Genomic DNA, 22,462 nt, shown 5'->3' on the forward strand with positions numbered 1-22,462 from the left:
CAGCTCACTGCAAGCTTTACCTCCTGGGTTCAAGTGATTCTCCTGCCTCAGCCTCCCAAGAAGCTGGGATTACAGGCATGTGCCACCACGCCGGGCTAATTTTGTATTTTTAGTAGAGATGGGGTTTCACCATGTTGGTCAGGCTGGTCTCAAACTCCTGACCTCAAGTGATCTACCTGCCTCGGCCTCCCCAAGTGCTGGGACTACAGGCGTAAGCCACCACGCCTGGCAGGGTGCTACATATTTCTTAATGTATCCCAAGGTTGGATACATTCTCTTGGTAAATATGGAGTCAACTGAAAGTCTGAAGTCTTTTGCATGTGTGCTGTCTCAGCAATGGCTTCCCCCATCCAGTACTAGGGTAGTTAGTGGGTTTTGCAAGCCAAATACAGGCCTTTATATGTATTCCTGTTAAATCTCATTTTGCTAATCCCTGTTCACTGCTCTAGTTTGTTGGAAAATTTTGGGATCGTGATTTAGTCACATGACGTGATTTTGACCCCCACATTTGTCTCATCTTCTCAATGTGCCCTCAATTTCCTTTTTAAAGTCAAGGAAGTCAGGTAAGACGAATATACTTAAAAATCCCATGTTTCTTTCATTTAACAAAGATTTACTGAGCACCTTCTGTGTACTATACCCTGTGCTGGGTCCTGGGGCTATCATGGTAAGCAGGATGGACTCAGTCCTGTCCGTAGAGCTTGTGAGAGGTGAGTCCTGTGTGAAAGGTCAGTAGGAGCACCATCCCGAGTTTGGGGGTGCCTAGGGTGCTTCCCAGAGGGGGGATATTTAACTTGAGACCTGAAAAGTGAGGAAGAGTGAGCTGTTACAGAAGAGCTGGGTGGGGGGAGTGGGGAAGGGTGGAATGTCCCAGGCAGAGCACCCCCAGTCCACACCCCTCTTACTGCTCTTTCCCCAGTATGGTTAATTGTAACTCATTTTCTTTGACCTACCAAACTGCAGGCCCCTTAAAAGTTGTTGGTATCATCTTTGTACTTCCTACTGTGTCCAGCACGGTGTTTTTCACACACAGGAATTACTACCAATCACTGCTACCTCCTAAGTGTTAGGCAGTCTCTATTGTCTCATGTAGTCTCCCAATAGCCCCTGAAGTAATACTCTTCTCATTTCACAGTTGAGAAAACCAAGCTCAAAAAATGGTAATAATGAGTGGTAGTATTAATAATAATAAACTCGTATATAGTGCATACTATACACCAAACACTGTCCTAAATGTTTTGCACATATGCACTCTTGATTATGGGAGGTGGTTATAGGCAAGAACTTTGTTGCCATCTCTGCCATATACTAGTTATATAACCTTGAAAAAGCTACTTAACCTTTCTGAGAAGTAAATGGAGATGACTGTGATAATACTTTCAGACTAAGATCAGGATCAAGGCAAGGATCTTCCCTCTCACTACTACTTTCCAACATCACACTGGAAGTCTTAACTCATGCAATAAGACAAGAAAGGGAAATAAAAGGTATACAGATTGGAAAAGAAAACATAAAATTGCCTTTGTTCACAGATGATGTGATCATCTGTATAGAAAATCAAAAAGAATCAACAAAAATACCCCTGGAACTAGTAAAAGATTAGAGCAAGCTTGCAGGACACAAAGTTAAATTCAAAAGTCAGTTGCTTTCCTATATACAAGCAATGAAAACTAGTAGAATTGAAATGAAAAACACAATACCATTTGCATTAGCACCCCCAAAAGTGAAACACCTAGACATAAGTCTATCAAAATATATATAAGAATCTATATGTAGGAGGAAAACTACAAAACTATGATGAACAAAACTGAAGAAAAACTAAATGAATGGAGAGATATTTCATCTTGGATAAAAAGGTTCAATATTGTTAAAATGTCAGTTCTTCCCAACTTGATCTGCAGATTCAATGCAATCCCAATCAAAATCCCAGAAGTTACTTTGTGGATATGGACAAACTGATCCTAAAGTTTATATGGAGAGGAAAAAGACCCAGAATAGCAAATATAATATTGAAGAAGAGCAAAGTTGGAAGACTGACACTACCTAACTTCAAGACTTACTACAAAGCTATAGTAATCAAGACAGTGTGATATTGGCAAAATAATAGACAAATAGGTCAGTGGAACAGAATATAGAGCCCAGAAATAGGCCCACATAAATACAGTCAACTGATCTTTGACAAAGGAGCAAAAATCATCTTGTCAATAAATGGTGCTGAAAAACTGGACATCTGCATACAAACAAACAAACAAAAAATGAGTCTAGACACAGACCTTACACTCTTTAGAAAAATCAACACAAAATGGATCATAGAGACCTAAATGTAAAATGCGAAACTATAAAACTCCTAGAATATAACAGGAGAAAACCTAGATGAACTTTGGTATGACAATGACTTTTTAGACGCAACACTAAAGGCATGATCTACAAAAGAATTGATAAGCTGGATTTCATTAAAATTCAAAACTCCTGCTCTGCAAAAGACAACATCAAGAGAATGAGAAGACAGGGCACAGACTGGGAGAAAATATTTGCAAAAGATACAGCTGAAAAAAGAATTGTTTTCCAAAACATACAAAGAATTCTTAAAACTCATCAGTAAGAAAACAAACAACTCTGTTTAAAATGGGTCATTTCACCAAAGAAGACATACAGATGGCAAATAAGCATATGAAAAGGTGCTCCACATCCTGTCATTGGGAAAATGCAAAATAAAATAACAATGAGAGACCATTACATACTTATTAGAGCAGCCAAAATCCAGAACACTGCCAACAGCAAATGTTGGCAAGGAGGCAGAGTGATAGGAATTGTCATTTGCTGCTGGTGGGAATGCAACACGAGACAGCCACTTTGGAAGATGGTTTGGCAGTTTCTTACAAAACTAGCCTTTCTATTACCCTAAAATTGAGCAATCATGTTCCTTGGTATTTGCCCAAAGGACCTGAAGAATTACATCCACCCAAAACCTGCACATGGATGTTTATAGCAGCTTTATTCATTATTGCTAAAACTTGGAAGCAGCCAAGATGTCCTTTGGTAGGTGAATGGGTAAATAAACTATGAATATAATTATATAATGAATTTATATAATGAGTATAAAAATATATAAACTATGAATATAAAAATATTTATATGATGGAATATTATTCAGCAATAAAAAGAAATTAGATATTAAGCCATGGAAAGACATGGAGGAACTTTAAATGCATATTACAAAATGAAGGAAGCCAATCTGAAAAGGCTACATACTGTATGATTCCAACTACATGAATTCTGGAAAAGGCAAAAGTATGGAAACAGTAAGAAAGACAAGTGTTTGCCGGCCGGGCACAGTGGCTCATGCCTGTAATCCCAGCACTTTAGGAGGCGGAGGTGGGTGGATCACGAAGTCAGGAGCTAGAGACCAGCCTGGCCAACATGGTGAAACCCTGTCTCTACTAAAAATACAAAAATTAGCTGGGTGTGGTGGCGGGCACCTGTAATCCCAGCTACTTGGGAGGCTGAGGCAGGAGAATCGTTTGAACCCCGGAGGCAGAGGTTGCGGTGAGCTGAGATTGCACCACTGCCCTCCAGCCTGGGCAACAGGATGAGACTCCCTCTCAAAAAAAAAAAAAGAAAGAAAAATAAGGATAGGTGTTTGCCAGGGGCTGGGATTAAGGAAAGGATGACTAAGTAGAGCACAGTAGATTTTAGGGCAATGAAAATACTCTGTATGGTACTATAATAGTGGATACATGTCATTGTATGTTTCTCCAAACCCATAGAATGTCCAACACCAAGGGTGAACCCTCATGTACACTTTGTACTTGGGTGATTATGATGTCTCACTGTAGGTTCATTAATTGAAACAAATGTACCATTCTGGTGGGGAATGTTGATAATGAAGACTATGCATGTGGGGACAAGGGGTATATAGGAAATCTCTGTACCTTCCTCTCAATTTTGCTGTGAGCCTGAAACTGCTCTAGGAAAAAAAAAATCATACACACACACACACATAGACATGCACACACATCTAATTTTTAAAATGAGAGCACTACTTCACAGGATTGTTGTAAGGATAAAATCTGTTAATGAATGCAAAGTGCTTAGGGTGGCACCCAGCATGGATGAAGATCCACCTAAATGTTAACCATTCTCCTTATTAAGCAATTTGTCCGAAGTCAAAGACCTAGTAAGTATCCGAACAGGGATTTGAAAGCAGTCTGAAGCCTGGATCATGTTGTTTCAACTGTAGCTTATTAATTGACATTTGATGAAGGAAGGAAGGAAGGGAGGGGTGTTTACTGCTTTAGTAAGCTACCTATTTTGAACAACACAATCAGCTAGCCAACATAATTCAGCAAAAATACATCAAATGACACACAACAAATATTTTAAATAGTTAAAGGAAAAACTGTAGAATATTAGAACTGGAAGGACCATAAAGATAAAAACAGATCACCTCCTCATCTCCAAGCAAGGCAAGCATTTCATTATCATTGTTGAAGTTATGAAATGCCAGAAACTTAAAGCCTTTTCAGCTTAAGGGGATTTCTTCTGAAAAAGTCCCTTGCTTATTTTTCTTAAAAGATCACTTGAGGGAGAGTTTTTAAAATCCTTAAAACCATAAAGTTTTGATCCGTTGTTTTTCACACTTCTTGATTGTAGGGGAAAAATGAGAGAATATGGTCAATTTTATTGCCTTTGGACTTCATTGCCATCTTTAGATTTCTTTTCCTTTTTTCTTTTCTTTTCTTTTTTTTTTTTTTTGTGATGGAGTCTTGCTCTGTCGCCCAGGCTGGAGTGCAATGGCGCAATCTTGGCTCACTGCAACCTCCACCTCCTGGGTTCAAGCGATTCTCCTGCCTCAGCCTCCCGAGTAGCTGGGATTATACACATGCGCCACCACACCCAGCTAATTTTTTTGTACTTTTAGTAGAGACGGGGTTTCACCATGTCCGTCAGGCTGGTCTTGAACTCCTGACCCCAAGTCATCTGCCCACTTCAGCCTCCCAAATACTGGGATTACAGGCGTGGGCCACCACACCCGGCCCATCTTTAGATTTCATAATTCCACCACAGTCATCAACTTTTCAAAGCCTTAAGTTGTGTCCAAGTGGCTTATTCAGGACTATGTTCATTCTGATTATTTTTGAGTACTTATATAGTTCTATTAAATGCCTGATGATGTATAACTGCGTCGTTGCTAGTAAGTCTTAGCAATGTGGCTCTAGAGGGATGGCATGCCAAATTTTTTCTGGTATGGATTTTAGAGAGCCCCAGAAATTGTTTTCTCTCTGAGGGAATGGCCTGAACATTTTACATGTCCACACACCAAGTGCTAAGGATGAAATTACTAGGACATCCTAGGAGAATACAGGGTCTGGGGCAGGGGCCAAAGAGAGAAGATGCATTTGTTCCTGACTGCCAACAAGTCTACCAATGTGAGTGGCTTCTGTCCCAATCATATGTCAGGGTCTTCTATAGTCAAGCTCCCTTAGTGTTTAATGACAGAAATGTTTTTAGAAGGGAAATGTGACATGTCAGTGTTTAAAGATATCAAGCATGTCTTCCATCTAATTTCCACGTAGCTGGAAAGGAAAATGGTTAAGAGTTAAGTTACTGTTCTCTAAACTCTCGCCATGTGGTCCTAATCAGCTGTCTGCCAGTGATGGATAGAATGAATAATCTCCTTCATACTTCAGCCCTAGAGGGAGTGCACAGCCAGGATGTAGAGGGGTCTATTTCCCAAGAAAAAAACTGCGATTGCAAACAACATCATCAGTGTGTATTTTAAACCCTAGAAATATCTGTTTCCCCTCTTTCACATCTTTATCAAAATGAAAAAATAAATCCAGCAAAACCTGACCTTGCACTAGGTTTTTGATGAAGATGTGTGCAGATGGGCCAGAAAATTCCTAGGAGTTCTTTAGAGAATTTGAAGGATAATTCTGCAGATGCACGTCAGTCTCAGGTTGCTGCCATTTTAGGAATCTCACCTGGGTTTCCAGACATGTCATCCAGAGACTGAGAGTCCTACCTTTGTTCACCCCAACATGTTCACCTGTCTCCTGAGCAAATGCATCCAGTAGGGATGTGAGAGGAAAAACAAGATCCATCACCCAACCTGTCTGCACTTGTGGCCTCCTGGTAATGCAGGGACTCAAGCGACTCTACGGTAGGAACCCTAGACAATTCCTGATCAAAACTTTGGAAACCAGTTCCTACTGGAAGATTAGTGTTAGAAGAAACACACATTTCAGAAAATACATGGAAGGAGCCACATGTTAGGGATAGAGGTGAGATGAGTAAGGGAGGGAAGCTCTTTGGATGGGCAGGCGGAGGAGAGAATGAGGCCATGTGGAAAATGGAAATTTAAAACCAGAGAAGACTCTAGACATTAACCAAGCAATATTAGATAACGTCATGGATTTCCTAAGAAATCTATGCCTAAAAAATTCAACCAACTAGTGTGGCTATGAGCTTGGGTTTTATTTTGGGCGCTTTCTTGTTTTCTTCCTGCAAAATGTAAACTGTTTTTGCTTATTTTCCCTTGGAGGAGAATTTTGATGAACAGAAACAATATTTTCTCTTTAAAGTTTCTCTCATGAAATTATAGTGATTCCATTGACATATTTTTGAAGCTTTGGCAATCTGTTCAGCCATGTGCTGCTCTCTGCCCATCACAGTGCTGACCTGCATGAAAGCGTGAACACCTCCTTTCGGTCTGGGGATGAAGGGCCCACATTCCTGGTGCATTTCCATCTTACAAGGGTCCTTCTGATCCCCACAGGGGGAAAGTGGAGGCGGCAAGGCTCGGCGATGAAGCCTGCAGATTGCTACTCTGTTGATGTCCCTGCTGGTTCCATGGAGATGTTTATTGGACTTGCCATACCAGTCTGGCAGATTGGGCAACAAACACCATCTGCCCAACCATCACCCAGCTGGGCAGTGTTGACTGAGCCTTCTGTGTGTGCCAAATTGTGTCAGATCTGGGAAGGGATCTAAAGGCAGGCAGTGCTGGAGCAACAGCCACGCCTCACAGAACATGAATAGGGCTCCCCATTAGGGGCTATTAACAGAGCCCTCTTCACTCCTTAGAGACCCACTTCTGAACAATAGTTATTCTCTAAAAAATAAAACTCATGCTTTAAAAAATACTTACAAATCTGTGAGCTATGGTCCTAGAGAGTAACTGGGGGACTTCACAATTACAGGATTCTGTGACTTTGCTTTTTATGTCTCTCACAGATCAAATAACAGGGCCTTGTGTGGAGTAGGTATGCAATCAACATCTGCAGACAGATTCCTGTCAGGGGAAACTCCTGGGCCAAGCCTCCGAGTGGGAAAACTCAGTTCAGGAGTGAAATGAGTGGATTGCACAGAACCACCAAAAGCAGTGGACCCAAATCAGCTAAAGGAGAGGGCTTCCTTCCACTGCCACATTTTCTCCAGACCTCTGCTTCAGTACTGGTGTGCCCCTCCCCCCACCCCCCCAAAAAATCACAGTGCTTACAATTGGCACTGCTTACCTAAATAATAGATATGGTCTATCCTGGTAACTTTTAAACTTATGCTAACTTTCACAAAAAGAAATACATTTTACGTCAGACCCATTACACACACACACACACACACACACACACACACACACGTATGTACTTTACATTTATGCAGGTAAAATGGATATATGAGTGTATAAAATTGAAACAAAAATAGTTTTACTAAACAACACTTACCCTTACTCTTTGCAATTTACTTGGATATTTTCTTTTCTATTCTGGGTTGGTTTTTCTTTTTTGAGACAGGGTCTCACTACGTTGTCCAGGCTGGAGTACAGCGGCTATTCACAGGTGCAATCACAGCTCACTGCAGCCTCAAATCCTGAGCTCAAGTGATCCTCTTGTCCCAGCCTCCTAAATAGCTGAGACTACAGGTGGATGCCCCAGCTCCTAGCTTTTTTTTTTTTAATGCAGGTTGAAACCCATTCATTTGATTCCATAGCCCATTAATGAATTTGGAGGCACATTTTTAAAAGCCCTGCTCAACTTAGTAAATTTTTCCTTGAAAGAAAAAGAATAAATTTGAGATTACAAAATTTTAATAACTGTATAATCTACATTCTTAACAATTAAAACAACAACTAGCTCCTAGTTTGATGTCAAGAGCTGCAACTCCAGTACAGGGGAAATAGCCCTAACCTAGCTGGATCCTCATCCTGGTTTCTCAATGTATGAGCTCTGTCCAGCTCATGCAAGTCACTGAGGCTGTTTTCTCATATATAACATGGAAGAAATACCAACTCCCTTTCTCTCAGAGATAATTAAGTAAAAGCTCTTAAGGAAATCTGAAGTTCAGTACAAATGAGTTCATTGAATCCTCCTCAGAATCGCCACTGCACTCCAGCCTGGGCGACAAAGCAAGACTATCTCAAAAAATAAAAGTAAAAATAAGAATAAAAAAAGAATCCTCAGAATATCTGCACTGGTAGGATTTCTACTTGCTCAAGGTTTCATAGCCAGGTAGAGCCTTTTTTCCCCCCGCTAAACACATTTATATAAAAGTATAATTATGATTCTCTCCCAGAATATCTAAGTTGTTAGAAATTCTACTGCTTTCAGTTATATACCCAATGCGTCCGATAATGTTTCTACCTCAAATTATGCTGCTGTGCAAATCTCATGAGTTTTATGCATATGGGAAAATCAACTGTGGAAAAATTTCTTATAAAAATGCTCCAACCCATTGACTTTAATAGAGCCAAAGGGGAAAATAATCAAGTAAAGAGAAACAGAAGAGAAGAGATGAGTTTCTTTTACAGGGATGAACTAGAAGGGATCCACCCAGCCCCATCATTTTGCTTTTTGATTATAATTTTTCAAGAGGAGATATTATATTTAAATAGGCCCTAGAAGCTTACGGCTGGTGAGAGAGAGATATAAGCTAACTTCACAGTGTGGGGAGCTCAACACCCTAAGTTTAAGGTCTTGCTAACTAAATTAAAGATACTGACAAGTATTAACTACTTCAGAGTTGCCATTAAAAAACTCGTCTGGTCAGTTTTCTTACTTTACAGTCATAACTCATATATTACAATAATATTTCAATGAAATCCTCTAACTGTGAGAAAAGGCTGACCTGGAGCCCATTTCCTGTGTACACCAGAGTGTCAGAAAAGAAGTGCAAAAGTGCTCCTTTCTCCAAGGGGATGAAGTTCACTTAAATAGCCCCAACATTACTATTCTTCTAGAAATTAATAGAAGAATTGTACTCTATTGTAATTAGGAGGTGCTTTGTAATTTGTTTTTGTTTATGACCTGGTGTTTCGTAGCTATAATTAGATTCAATTCATTTTTAACAAAGCAATTTTTACAAATGCATATCATATTTTCCACTGTTATGATTCAAAAGCCATACCAAGGGTATATCCAGAGAGAATGATGATAATGATGGTGCCTTTGCATCAAGGTAATTTAGCGTGGCAAAGCTCCACCTGGCTGTGGGACCAAGTGGCCCCTTCCAGGATTCTGAGTGTCACACTGATTCCCCTCTTTCCCTCAGCCACTCAACCTCTGATCACCAAGGCCAACGAATCCCCCAATTCTGTCAACCCTCCTTCCCCACCACGACCAAAGTGAACTCAGGACACCACCTTCCACCTGCTTTGATGCACAGAGCAGGCCCCTATCTGGCCTTCCTGCCTCAGTCTTGCCCCTTCCGACCTCCTCCTGCCACTGAGAATGTGAAGGGGAAACCTGACCATCTTATTCCAGTGTGAGCACTTTCCCATGACTCCCCACAGAGCCCTAATGTGAAGTGGATTCTTGGTCCTTCGCTTGTAAAATGAAGAGAACGATGCTTCATTGGATGGTTGTGAGGATTAAATGGCATCAAGTAAATGAAACCATTTGTTTAAGTGAAAAGAAACAAATGTAAGAAATTATTATATTAGTGGAAATTTAAATTTACTAGATAATTCAGTAATTAAGTAAAGTAGTTAAATATAATTACTTGGGTACTTAAATTGATTTAATACATTATGCTAGAGGTTTGGTGGGTTTATACAAGCTGGAATGATAAAGTGCTGATATTGATTTTTCTGTACATTACATATCAGATGTTACATCCTAATCAGTGCTCAGGTGGGAACAGCGCCTGTTACACAGCAGGCAATCAATAATGCCTAAGTAATAGTTTGTTCATAATTTACATTCTGGGTTTTGTGACGTGTAGACAGAGCTATACTCCTGATTCTTTTTCTTAAAACCCTATTAGACTACAAATCTACCTTTTCAAAAGATGTGTCTACATAGGGTTACTCATCCTTAGAGAAAAATAAAATGAAATCCCAATAATCTGAAGATGCTTATTGGGGCTGAAATCCCCCAAACATATTCTAAAGTAAATATTCAACAATAATAAATACATGATAACCAAGTTAATATCTAGCGAGTAATCACAGCTGTGTATTAGGAAATGGTTGGAGTTTTATTAATGCCAGAGACAATGCTCTGAGTCATCAGAGATAAGTTTTGTGCTCCTGAACTAAAATAAACCTGTCATGGAAGTGTTCGGTAACAATGGAAGCAGAAGATCAAATTTTCTCAGAAAGAGTTAATAAAATAATGAGAGAGAGACATAAAATATTAGACTCCTCGGAAAAGTTATGATTGTTTAATGGATTATATCACAGCTACCTTGGACTTTAATAAGGTGTGATTATGAGACCAATATCACCCTAACAGGAAACAAATAACAAAATAGGTGTTACTGTTCATAGTAGTACAGTTACAGGCTCATAGTAACTGTTTCCTAAATATTTGCTGATTAAATTAATTTGCAAACAAGATTCAGAAGGCTCTTCTATGGTTACCATTATTGATTCCAATATCTTTTGGTATCAGTGCTATTTAAAAATAGTGGTCTCATAATATTATCATAACAATTTTTCCACTGATCTCATATAATATTCGTAGTATATGTATGTATATGTGTGTATTCCATAATAATCTATGAAATACAATGCATTTCACAATCCTTCCTTATCCAAAAACAATCTATGTGATAGATAATTTCCTAATGTCCAACAAATTATGCAAGTGTTTTATGATATTGGAACTTGTAATTTTCTGCGAATGGCTGTGGACTATCACAGGAAGGCAGACATGATAAATACGTGACCTAACGGCCACTGCTCCCCCACAATCCCACAAGAGACATCAATAATCAATCATGGCACTTTTTTCCCACTAAGCCTGGAATTTATCCTCAATGTCAATTTTAACATAGTATTCCACAAAGCACCTGTTAATCCATTCATTTATTCATTTAGCAATTATTATTGATTTCCTAATATGTGCAAGGCACTGTACCAGGGAGGCACATTGCAGATAAAAGTAACCAGGACAGACATGGACCGTGCCATCACAGGGCTTAGATTAACAATGGATTTGACACTCAAAGTCATGATTGTTTGCCAGATCTGCTCTGTTGTATAGTTGAAATGGAACTAATTCTAAATAGCAGTGTCTCTCCTATGTGATAGTAGGGGACTGAGTGGAGAGGCTTGCACTCCCTGGCTTCATAAAGCCATGATGTCTATTGAATAGTTTAGGAGTTAAAGGTGAAAATAGCTGAACACTATTTATTAGAAAAAAAGAGATGGTTTTCTTTTTATTCATTTAAGTGTTCAATTTGCAAGTCAGACTGATAAACCTATAGGAGAAAGTTTTATGAAAATATTAGAATGAATGAATTTTTCTCCCACTCCCCTATAGAGACAGGGGCAGTCTGTGACTCACTGCAGTGTTTTCCTTTCTCCACAGATGTCGGAAAGAACACAATATGCTACGTGGAATTAGAGAAAGAGAACAGATGGCTGAGTACACGGCTTTTTCCACCACTATCAAGCGTGTTGTCTTTCCCCCTCAGCTGCAAAATTACCTCTCTGAAAGTCTCTGCTCTTAATGCTGCACCTTCTCTACCCTTCCTCATTCCTGCCTACCATCCTTTCATCCCTGCTTTAGAAGTGGGCTGACTTCCCCAAGCAAAATTCCCCGGCCTACCTCCCACTCATATGTGGAAGTGAGCTGATTGCATCCCTTGATGGCAAACTGCTTGGATGGTTAGTCCCTTAAAGTTATCTACCCCCTGGACAAGCACAAAATGTCAAAACAGAATTTGGAGGATCGGGGACATGAAAGTGGCTCAGTCAAAATCAGGCTGATAGCAGCTACAAAGAGGTTACTGTCAATAACAGGCAACTGTTCTGCTGTCTCCTAAGACTAATCCTGAATTTGGATATGTACATGTTATGCTCAGGGAAAAACACTGTCTAGTTGCCTTATTTCACAAATTTAAAAAAATCCCATGGCCAGGCACGGTAGCTCATGCCTGTAATCCCAACACTTTGGGAGGCCGAGGCAGGTGGATCACCTGAGGTCAGGAGTTCGAGACCAGCCTGACCAACATGGTGAAACCCAGTCTCTACTAAAAATACAAAAATTAGCCCGGAGTGGTGGCAGACGCCTGTAATCCTAGCTTCTCAGGAGGCTGAGGCAGGAGTAATCGCTTGCACCTGGGAGGCAGAAGTTGCAGTGAGCTGCCATTGCACTCCAGCCTGGGTGAGAGATCAAGACTCCATCTCATAAAAAAACAAACAAACAACAATGAAAAAAAACTGCCTCACTAAAATGTTAGTTCTATTGTACTACCTCCAATGCAAAGACCCAGTTCCTGAACTCACCAGAAGGTAGACCCACAATGTATATTTAGCTATTGATGCTGATGGTTGGTCGTTTTCTTTTGTTTTTTTTTAACCTGATTCTGTGCCTGAAGTGCCTACTAATACTGCTTTGTGTTCTCTACAGCCTTGTTTGTGTGTGTGCGTTTTTTTTCTTTAATCCCCTCAAGATTTGAAAATTGGAACTAAACAAGAAAGAAGAAAGTGACAGGCCATTTTTATTATTCTTTCTCAGGGTTCCAATTTTACTGTGAGTTTCTACTTCTTAAAAGATTTTGCATTTCTTCCCTTTGAATGTTACTTCATTTGTTCATTCTCTAAGGAAGGAAGAACAGTATCATAAAAATTATGAATGAATGAAAATGATTTTTTTACGAGTACCATAAAAAATGAATCAAACATGATTCATTTTTGCCCTTTGCCCTTTGCCCTTTGCACTGTATCTTGGTCAGTGCCAGTTCTCATGTCATTATAGTAGTTCCTCAGTGAACATGAAATAATACAACATTGTCCATTGGAACCAGTTATATAACACTCGAGATAACAGCAACATTGCGTTTATTAATTTAGTAGAAAAAACAGTATTTTACAGTTCCAACATATAAGAGAATGCAGCTGTGTTAAATGACAAAAATCATGTATTCTATTTTGGGCTTCTCAATAACTAAGAAATAGAACTAAAATCCTTGTATTCACTTATTCATCCAACTATGGGCCACATACTGTGCTAGGAGCTGTGGGTACAGAGGTGACCTATACAGACCAGTCTCTCTCTTTGTGGAGCACATAGTGACTAACTGGGCCTTGACAATTCTGGTTAAAATTGACATCCACGAAAGTGTCTACAACTAGGATGGAATCTCTTTCCTAACCCGTTTCTTTCATACTCACTAGGAAAGCAACCTTTCCAATGGATCAGGGTAGATTTATGACTCATTTGCAAAGCAATAGCAAACAGAATGTAGAAAATGGAAGTCTTACCACTAATAAATATATAGATTGCAGATTCTGTTTCCTTCTTCTTTGAAGTAGGTACAGCTAGATATTTGCAGCTGTAGAAGCCAGTGTGGTTTGCTTGAGCTGTGTTCAAGGTTAAAGTACTGCAGAATTGTTTGCCATTTCTTCCACAGGCAGATTTAGTTATGCTCAGCCTTTCGCTTTCCTTACTCACCATTTCAGGCAAAGACCATTTATGGGCTGCTTCCCCCCTGCAATCACAGATAAGAAAACAAAACATATTTATGGCTGGGCCCTAGGCTCAGCACCAGTTCCTCAGCATTCATGTTATTAGGAAGCGGAGGTCCTCTCTTAAGGGTAGTCATCTTCCTCTTTACGGGAAAGCAACACATTCAGAAAAGCTGTAGAACAATACTCAGAATAAAGATGCAGAACTATCTGGGCATCCCTTCCCCCATTTCCCTGAGTGAGTAATGCTCTCCCTTCCCCACGAATCCCCTTTCATGGGAAGCTGGATGCATATGGTTTGCACTTTGCAGATCACAGGAGATCACTGAGGTCCCTACCTTTTTACTCTGCCAGGGAATGATTTTGCCTTAGGCATGGCAACTAGATTATTCCCAAACCAACACAGCCACTTACCTGCATTGGAGATGCAGTGTCTGGCCTGCTTGCATGACGTGCTGGGTGCCTTTTAAACTCAGTTCAGGATCTTTTAATTTTGAACCTGAACTAGATCCTGAAAAACAAATTTTTAAAATGTATTATTTGTAAATTGCCTTCTTACCTTTTTTAAAGTTATCTTTCCATAAAGGTGAGTTTTTCATTTTTAATTTATTTACATCTTTAATTTACTTGTATCTTTAATTTATAAGCAAAAGATACACTAATACAAATTTCTCTTAATTCACAAATTTTTTCTAGCTCTACCCTTGCTCATAAATATTATATATCCTTTTATACCAAATGACCTAAATAACATCCAAAAGCCTATTTATGTAGAATGGTAATGGATTCATATAGGTTCAATGCAATTATATTAAAATATATAACTAGTTATAATATTCAAATATGCAATAACTTAGTAAAAACTCTCAAGAATAAATGTCGGTGTCATCCAAAATATATTTTCAATACTGAACTTTTTCCAGTGTGGGTCATCTAGTCCTATAGGCCTGTCTCATCTTTTTTTCTGAATAAAAAGTACAGAAATTTTCCTGGGCTCTGAATTTCATGCAATCATTAGTTGAGCAATGATATTTTTGGCCAATCATTTCCCTTTCTGAACCAGTTTCCTCATTTGGAAAACTAATTATAGAATCAAAATCAGTTTTAGAAGACATTTGGTTTGTCTTACGTAATCTATGAGTTCCCTCTACAATGGTACAGTCAAAAGGGAACTGTTCACACGCTTACGTGACATTCGACAAACATCTCGGAGGATTGTTGTGAGGCAATAAAGTGAGGTGGTGAAAGTGCTTTAAAATCTACACATCTCCATATGATGCAATAATGACATCCATTTTAGTGACTAGCTGTATCACCCTAGACAAGTCATCTCTCTTTCCAGATCTCAGTTATCTTATCTGTAAAAAAGAGACTGGACTAGACGACCTTGAAATCTCTGACCTTCCATTTCTCACAGTCCCAGCCTGATATAGCTTGGATGCTGACCCTCCAATTCTGATGGTGAATTGTAATCCTCAATGTTGGAGGTGGGGCCTGATGGGAGGTGTTTGGGTCGTGGGGGTGGATCCCTCATGCATGGCATGGTGCTGTTGTTTACATCTGATTATCTGAAAGTGTGTGGCACCTCCCCCCTTCTCTTGTTCCTGCTGCCACCATGTGATACACCTGCTCCTGTTTTGCCTTTGACATGAGTAAGGGCTCCCTGAGGCCTCACTGGAAGGCGAGCAGATGCTAGCACCATGCTTGTACAGCCTGGAGAACTGTGAGTCAATTATACCTCTTAATAAATTACCAAGCCTCAGATATTTCTTTACAGCAATGTAAGAACAGCCTAACAGACAGCCTCATGATTTTTTGAACCATAGGTGCTACAGAGGCTGAGCCTCCCTTGAAGCTATTACTGACCAATCAGAATACTATCACTAAGGATCTCTCTCGCCTCCTTCCTCCCCTCATCCCTCAGTCTCTCTTCTCCTTCTCCCTCTTCTTCACCAGCCTCCTCCTCCTCCCCTCTTCCCAGGCAGCTGCAATGCCTCCGAAAGGCAGGGAATGAGGGGCCCAGGATTAGCGTTCCTTAGGCGGGAATAGAAGTTAGCAGGAGAGAGGAAAGAAATTCTTGGAGGGAGGAAAACTTAGTATTTGGCACCAATCTCAGGGTATAGTTTTCTTTAAAAAATCAGTTTAAACAGTGGAAGCAAAGGTAGAAGCTCTAAGTGAATGGTCATGGAGGCTTTACCATTAGGTCACAGATCTGTGAGATGATGTGTGTGTCAAATACCCTGGTTATGCCCAGCAGTCCTCTCCAGCATTTCTCTTGGATTTGACTATCTCAAAAACTGGATTCAGTTAGAAGATCTGCGTTTGAAGCTTAGCTTTTCCACCTACTGACTGCATGACCTTGGCATCACTTAATTGGCTGCTCCTCAGGCTCCTCGTGAGTGGAACTGGAAAGCCTACGAGCCACCTCACAGGCAGGGTGTGTGCATTCGGTGCTGTGCTGTGGAAGAGGCTGGCTTGCTGCCTGACACGTGGCAGATGCCCACTGTCACCAACATCTAGGGGAATCACTTCCCCTCCCCCTGCTTCTGTCAGAATATTTTGCTGGGTATATAATTTCAAAGATACTAAATTAACATATGCTTTTCTGGTATTGCTGATGATATAAATTAATATCTTTTAAATTTTTATTTTATTTTATTTTTGAGACAGAGTTTCACTTTGTTTCCCAGGCTGGAGTGCCTTGGTGCGATCTTGACTCACTCTGCAACCTCTGCCTGCCAGGTTCAAGCGATTCTCATGCCTCAGCCTCCCGAGTAGCTGGGACTACAGGTGCACATCATCAGCGTGGCTAATTTTTTGTATTTTTAGTAGAGATGGGGTTTCGTCATGTTTGCCAGGCTGGTCTTGAACTCCTGACCTCAGGTGATCCACCTGCCTCGGCCTCCCAAAGTGTTGAGATTAGAGGCATGAGCCCAGCCTAAATTAATATATTAAAAGTAATTTTTACAGACAGTAGATCCTGGTATCAAAGTACTCCTAAATAAAATGGCTGAATATTAACTAAATTAAAATCCCTGTTTCATATGGATCCCATTGGTCTATCAAACAACCTCCTAGATCAAGTCAACCCCTTCAGGTACCTAGGAACGTATTTTAACTCATACTTATCTTTATGAGTTTCTTGAGGCAACATGTGGCCCCAAATCAGGGATCTGTGGAAACGCCAGACTTTTCTAAAGCCACAGCCAGCAATGGATAACACCTGCCCTGAGAAACTTCCATGCCAGAATAGTTTCTGCCCTTCTTTATGGCATGGAACTCTGGGGATTTAATTGAGCAATTGTTCATGTGCTGGAAAAGATCCATCGAAGCTTCCTGTGGAAACTTCTGGCATTACTTGTAGTTATCTCTGTGGTCTGTCTGGAGAGGCTGAGCGCTCCCGTCCAGGAAAAGAAGCAGTTCCCCTGTTTGTGACATCCCACTGCCTACATCTTGGTTTCCAGACCACATGAATCTTTCTTTATCAGCAACCTAGAACACCAGTACTCTTGACCCTCATCAGAGGAAACCGCTAACTTCAAAGAACCACCCAAAGCCCAGCTGAGAGAAGTGCTATTTATTTATTTATCTACTTATTTTTGAGATGGAGTTTTGCTCTTGTCGCCCAGGCTGGTGTGCAATGGCACAATCTCGGCTCACTGCAGCCTCCGCCTCCTGGGTTCAAGCGATTCTCCTGCCTCAGCCTTCCAAGTAGCTGTGATTACAGGCGCCTGCCACCACACCCAGCTAATTTTTATATTTTTAGTAGAGACGGGGTTTTGCCATGTTGGCCAGGTTGGTCTCAAACTCCTGACCTCAGGTGATCCACCCACCTTGGCTTCCCAAAGTGCTAGGATTACAGACGTGAGCCACCGCGCCGCGCAAGAAGTGCTATTTAGAGAAGATCTCTTAGACAGTGTGCCCTCTACTTGTTCGTGTCCGCACTCCCCATGCTGTCCCCCAACCAGAAGACAACATAACTGAGTGGTTAAAAGACACTGACAAAAATGGGGTTATTCTAAAAAAAGCATTGCCACATAATTTGTCTCCAGTAACATCAGTGTATTTTGCACTTGGAATGAGGAAGCTAGATAAAAAATAGTTAACCAAAACACAGGTAAACAGAAGTATAAGGAAACAAATTTCCAAGTAACTGGTGACTTCGAGTGCATCACTATCCTTCAGTTAATAGGAAACTAGAATCTCATAGAGGTTATTGGAGGTGTCAAGATTATAGTTTAACAGGAAAACGAATAAGAAAAAGGGAAAGTGAAAATATTTATTTCTTGAATGTTTTGAATTCACATTATTAGGCCTTAAAACATTTCTTTGAGGCAGTTTCATGTCCATGTACCTATCTGAGTAACAAAGATTCAACATTTGTTTTAGCATCTACTGCATGCTAGACACTTGCCCATCTTATTAGTGATTTATATAAAGACAGATGTGTATGTACATACCCATAAACACGTGCATAGTCACAGCATGGGGAAGTCGGCTTGATCGTCTCAGTAGCTCAGAGTCATGTTGCCCATTTACATAACAAACCTACAGGCTATTTCATTTTCAAGGGTGGAGTGCTATAATTTAGCAATGAATCTCAGATGCGGATGAGAACTTTCTAATGCTTCACATGGCAGCCTAGAAATCTGATTTAAAAGAATGAATTTTGTCCTCCCAATAAATGATCTTGTCCCTTCTGTGAACTACTGTTTTCATCAAAGTCAATTACAACATAATCGTAAGAGGCATACAGATCTCCTTACATCAGGAAAACATTTAAATAAAACAAAACAAAAAAACTCAACATAGAGCATGAAAATGGGCTTTATCCCATGCTACTTTGTTAGAAAAACTGTCAAGGTCAAGCAGTGTAGGCTAATAGCATTAAAAAACCAACATGTGAACGTGGACTTATTTGAACACTGACACTTTGTATTGATCTTATCTGAGTATTTTCTTCATTGTTTTTCTGTTCTGTATTATCTGGCAGGTGGAACAGAACTTTATGACTCTTTGACACAAATCCCTTCTCTCCTTTCCCACATGCTAGACCTCACATAGAAAGCCTGTACGTAGAGTGTTCTAAAATGCCACCCCTAATTCCCCACCTTAGTTTCATTAGGCAAAATGGAATGTTTTCTTTGACTTCATTGGGAAGAGTGAATACATATCCAAGTAAATGATGGCTTTATTTTGCAACTAAATCCAAAGCCCAGATGATTGAGGCTCTTTCTTCAAATGCTCTTCAAAGCTGCCATGATGGATACTAAAAGAGCCAACTCCCACTGGAGGTCATTATGAACCAGACAGCCTTGAGGTCACTTTTGTAAAACTCAAGACTCTCAATGTAAAGTCTGTAAAGTCTGACTAAGAGTATGTTTAGAAAACTGCTATTTTTACTAATCTAAATAAACAGTGTTCTAGCTGGTCGAACCCAACTTCAGGACAAATCCCCTGGTTTCTCTCCCACCAGATGCCACCTTGGTGCCCCTTATTCTGTTGAAGTCTTAGGGTTATGCTCTGTAAGAAAGGAGCTTTATTTGAATATAATTCATGAAACATCTGTGTTTTTCCATTTTTTATTATGAGTCATTAATCTCCCTAGCTCTGCCATTTGCGAGTTCTGTTGTGGCCATGGGCAGGCCACATTAAGCCTCCGATTCTTCATCTGTCAACACAGGAGATTAGGGTTCGGTTTTTAGGATCCTTTCCAGCTAAAAATTCTGATCCTGGGATCACAGTAATTGATAACAATGTATAAGTTAGAAATCACATTTTAGAAATACTTATGGTTAGTAAAAAGACAACAGCCCAATTTTAAAGATCAACCAAGGCTCTGAATAGACACCTTCCCAAAGAAGATATATAAATGACCAATAAGCCCATGAAAAGATAAAGGACATCATTATTCATCAGGAACATGCAAATAAAAAACACAGGGAGACATCACTTCATGCCGACTGGGAAAGCTTAAATAAAAAAGAGATAAGAACAAGTGTTGGTGAGAATGTGGAGAAACTGGAACCCTCTTACATTGCAGGTAGGACTTTTAAATGGTGCAACCCACTTTGGCAAACAGTATGGCAATTCCTCGATGGTTAAACATAAGAGTTGATCATAATTTAAACACATGACTCAGCAATTGCACTCCTAGGTATCTACCCAAGACAGATGAAAACATCCGTCCACATAAAAACTTACACACAAATGTCCACAGCAGTATTACCTATAACAGCCAAAAAGAAACAACCCGGGCCCAGCGCGGTGGCTCACGCCTGTAACCCCAGCACTTTGGGAGGCTGAGGAGGGTGGATCACCTGAGGTCAGGAGTTCGAGACCAGCCTGGCCAACATGGTGAAACCCTGTCTCTACTAAAAATACAAAAATTAGCCAGGCATGGTGGTGCGTGCCTGTAGTCCCAGCTACTTGGGAGGCTGAGGCAGGAGAATGGCTTAAACCCGGGAGGTGGAGAGTGCAGTGAGCCAAGACTGCGCAACTGCACTCCAGCCTGGGTGACAGAGCAAGACTACGTCTCAAAAGAAAGAAAGAAAGAGAGAGAGAGAGAGAGAAAGAAAAAAAAGAAAGAAAGAAAGAAAGAAAGAAGGAAAGAACCCAATGTCCGTCAACTGATGAATGGGTAAATAAAATATGGCAGATCCTTACAATGTGGTATTATTTGGCAATAAAAAGGAATGCTGATATGTGCTGCCACATAGATGATCTTGAAAACATTATGCTGGCCCACAGAGAAAACGTCATGTAAGTACACAAGGAGAAAGCAGCTATTTGCAAGCCACAGAGAGATGCCTCAGGAGAAACCAGACCTGCCAGCACCTTGATCTCCTTGATCTCAAGCTTCCAGCTTCCAGAATTATGAGAAAATAAATTCCTCTAGTTTTATTGTTAAAAAACAAAAACAGGCCGGGCATGGTGGCTCATGCCTGTAATCCCAGCATTTTAGGAGGCTGAGGCAGCTGTATCACCTGAGGTCAGGAGTTTGAGACCAGTTTGAACAACATGGTGAAATCCTGTCTTTACTAAAAATACAAAAATTAGCCAGGTGTGGTGGCATGCACCTGTAATCCCAGCTACCTGGGAGGCTGAGGCATGAGAATCACTTGAACCTGGAGGAGGAGATTTCAGTGAGCCGAGATTGCACCACTGCACTCCAGCCTGGGCGACAGAAACTCTGTCTCAAAAACAAAACAAAACAAAACAACCACAGACACACACACACACACACACACACACACAAACCCCACAAATCATTGTGCTAAGTAAAAGAAGCCAGTCACAAATGGCCACATATTGTATGATTCCATTTATATGAAATGTTCAGAACAGGCAAATCCTGGAGACAGGAAGGTAGATTAGTGGTTGCCAGGGCTTGGGGGGAGGGGGATGGAGAGTGACTGATAATCAGTATGGGGTTTCTTTTGGGGGTGATGAAAATGTTCTAAAATTAGATTAATGGTGATGGTTGCACAACTCTTGAATGGACCAAAAACCACTGAATTATATACTTTAATATTCTTGTCTCTTACAGTCATATTTTGGGGTGTCATATTCTGGTCTCCTATAGTATGTGAGCTTTACCTCAATAAAGCTGCTATTTTTAAAAACCCAGCAACTTATGACTAAAGTAATCACAGAGTTATGTTGAAGGCCTAGAATATCCAGTTATTTTGAAATTTGTTGCCACATATTACCCCATCAGTGTGAGATTTTACACTAGTTGTTTTTCCAGCTTAAAACTTTAGAAGGCTGATTTTAGAGACCTAATTTTCCCTTAATGTTCTGTAACATCACTACCTAATAGTAGAAGTTTACAAACATGTTGCAAAAAACTTGCTGTTCCCTCCCCCATTACAATCTTTTCAATTTAATTTAGTGTTAGTTTTAAATCACTCCTAATTGCATATTTTGAATTTTCCCTATTTAAATGGAAATTTTTAACAAATTATGTCACTAGGACTCTGAATAAATCTGGTGTTTCCTTTTATATCAATTTTTTATTTCTAATTTATTTGTTTTTAACTTAAAGCTCTGTATATTCCGTTTATTTGAAATGAAATGCATCTGTCTTTGATTTTGCATACTGTGTTTTCAGTAGTACATAATCCTGAATGATAAATGGCCTCTTTATCTAAATAGAGATCCCCTAAGTATCATGTTTCTAAAATTTGACTTTAAGATCATGAGCCTTTTACAAAGGTTGTTCGAGGTTAATTAAACATAATTCACAATAAGAGAAAATATTCTTTCCTTAAGATGTAGCTTATCAAAGGCCGAAATCTCATAGACTAAATCTCATAGAATCTTTGTGGTTGGTGGCAAGGGTGGGAGAAGGGTTAAGAATGCAATTGCAAATTTCCGGAAGCTACCAACATTTTTATTTGCGATGCTTATTCTTATAGGGCTCTGAAACTTAATAAAAAAAAGTTAACTAACTCTTAGTTCTTAACCTCTGTGTCATATCTCTATCCAAGTATTTATCAGATAATATGAAGTGGGCATTATAAGTGAATGCCTAGATTAAAATAACCA

At 39.9% G+C, this 22,462-nt stretch overlaps 1 protein-coding gene across 3 annotated transcripts in view; it reads right to left on the bottom strand.

Annotated features, from left to right (window-relative positions):
- The window catches only part of FLT1 (fms related receptor tyrosine kinase 1), a 194,688-nt gene that overhangs the window by 152,876 nt on the left and 19,350 nt on the right, over positions 1-22,462 (bottom strand). For all 3 annotated transcript variants that reach the window (XM_003818327.6, XM_008971604.5, XM_034936503.3), the window contains exons 2-3: positions 14,327-14,423; positions 13,709-13,935 (exon numbers count right to left, since the gene is read on the bottom strand). In XM_003818327.6, coding sequence (XP_003818375.1) covers positions 13,709-13,935; positions 14,327-14,423 — 324 coding nt within the window. The remainder of the gene's footprint in view (positions 1-13,708; positions 13,936-14,326; positions 14,424-22,462) is intronic.

The sequence above is a fragment of the Pan paniscus genome, chromosome 14 (genome assembly GCF_029289425.2).
Source record: "Pan paniscus chromosome 14, NHGRI_mPanPan1-v2.0_pri, whole genome shotgun sequence".
In the NCBI taxonomy this organism is placed as follows: domain Eukaryota; kingdom Metazoa; phylum Chordata; class Mammalia; order Primates; family Hominidae; genus Pan; species Pan paniscus.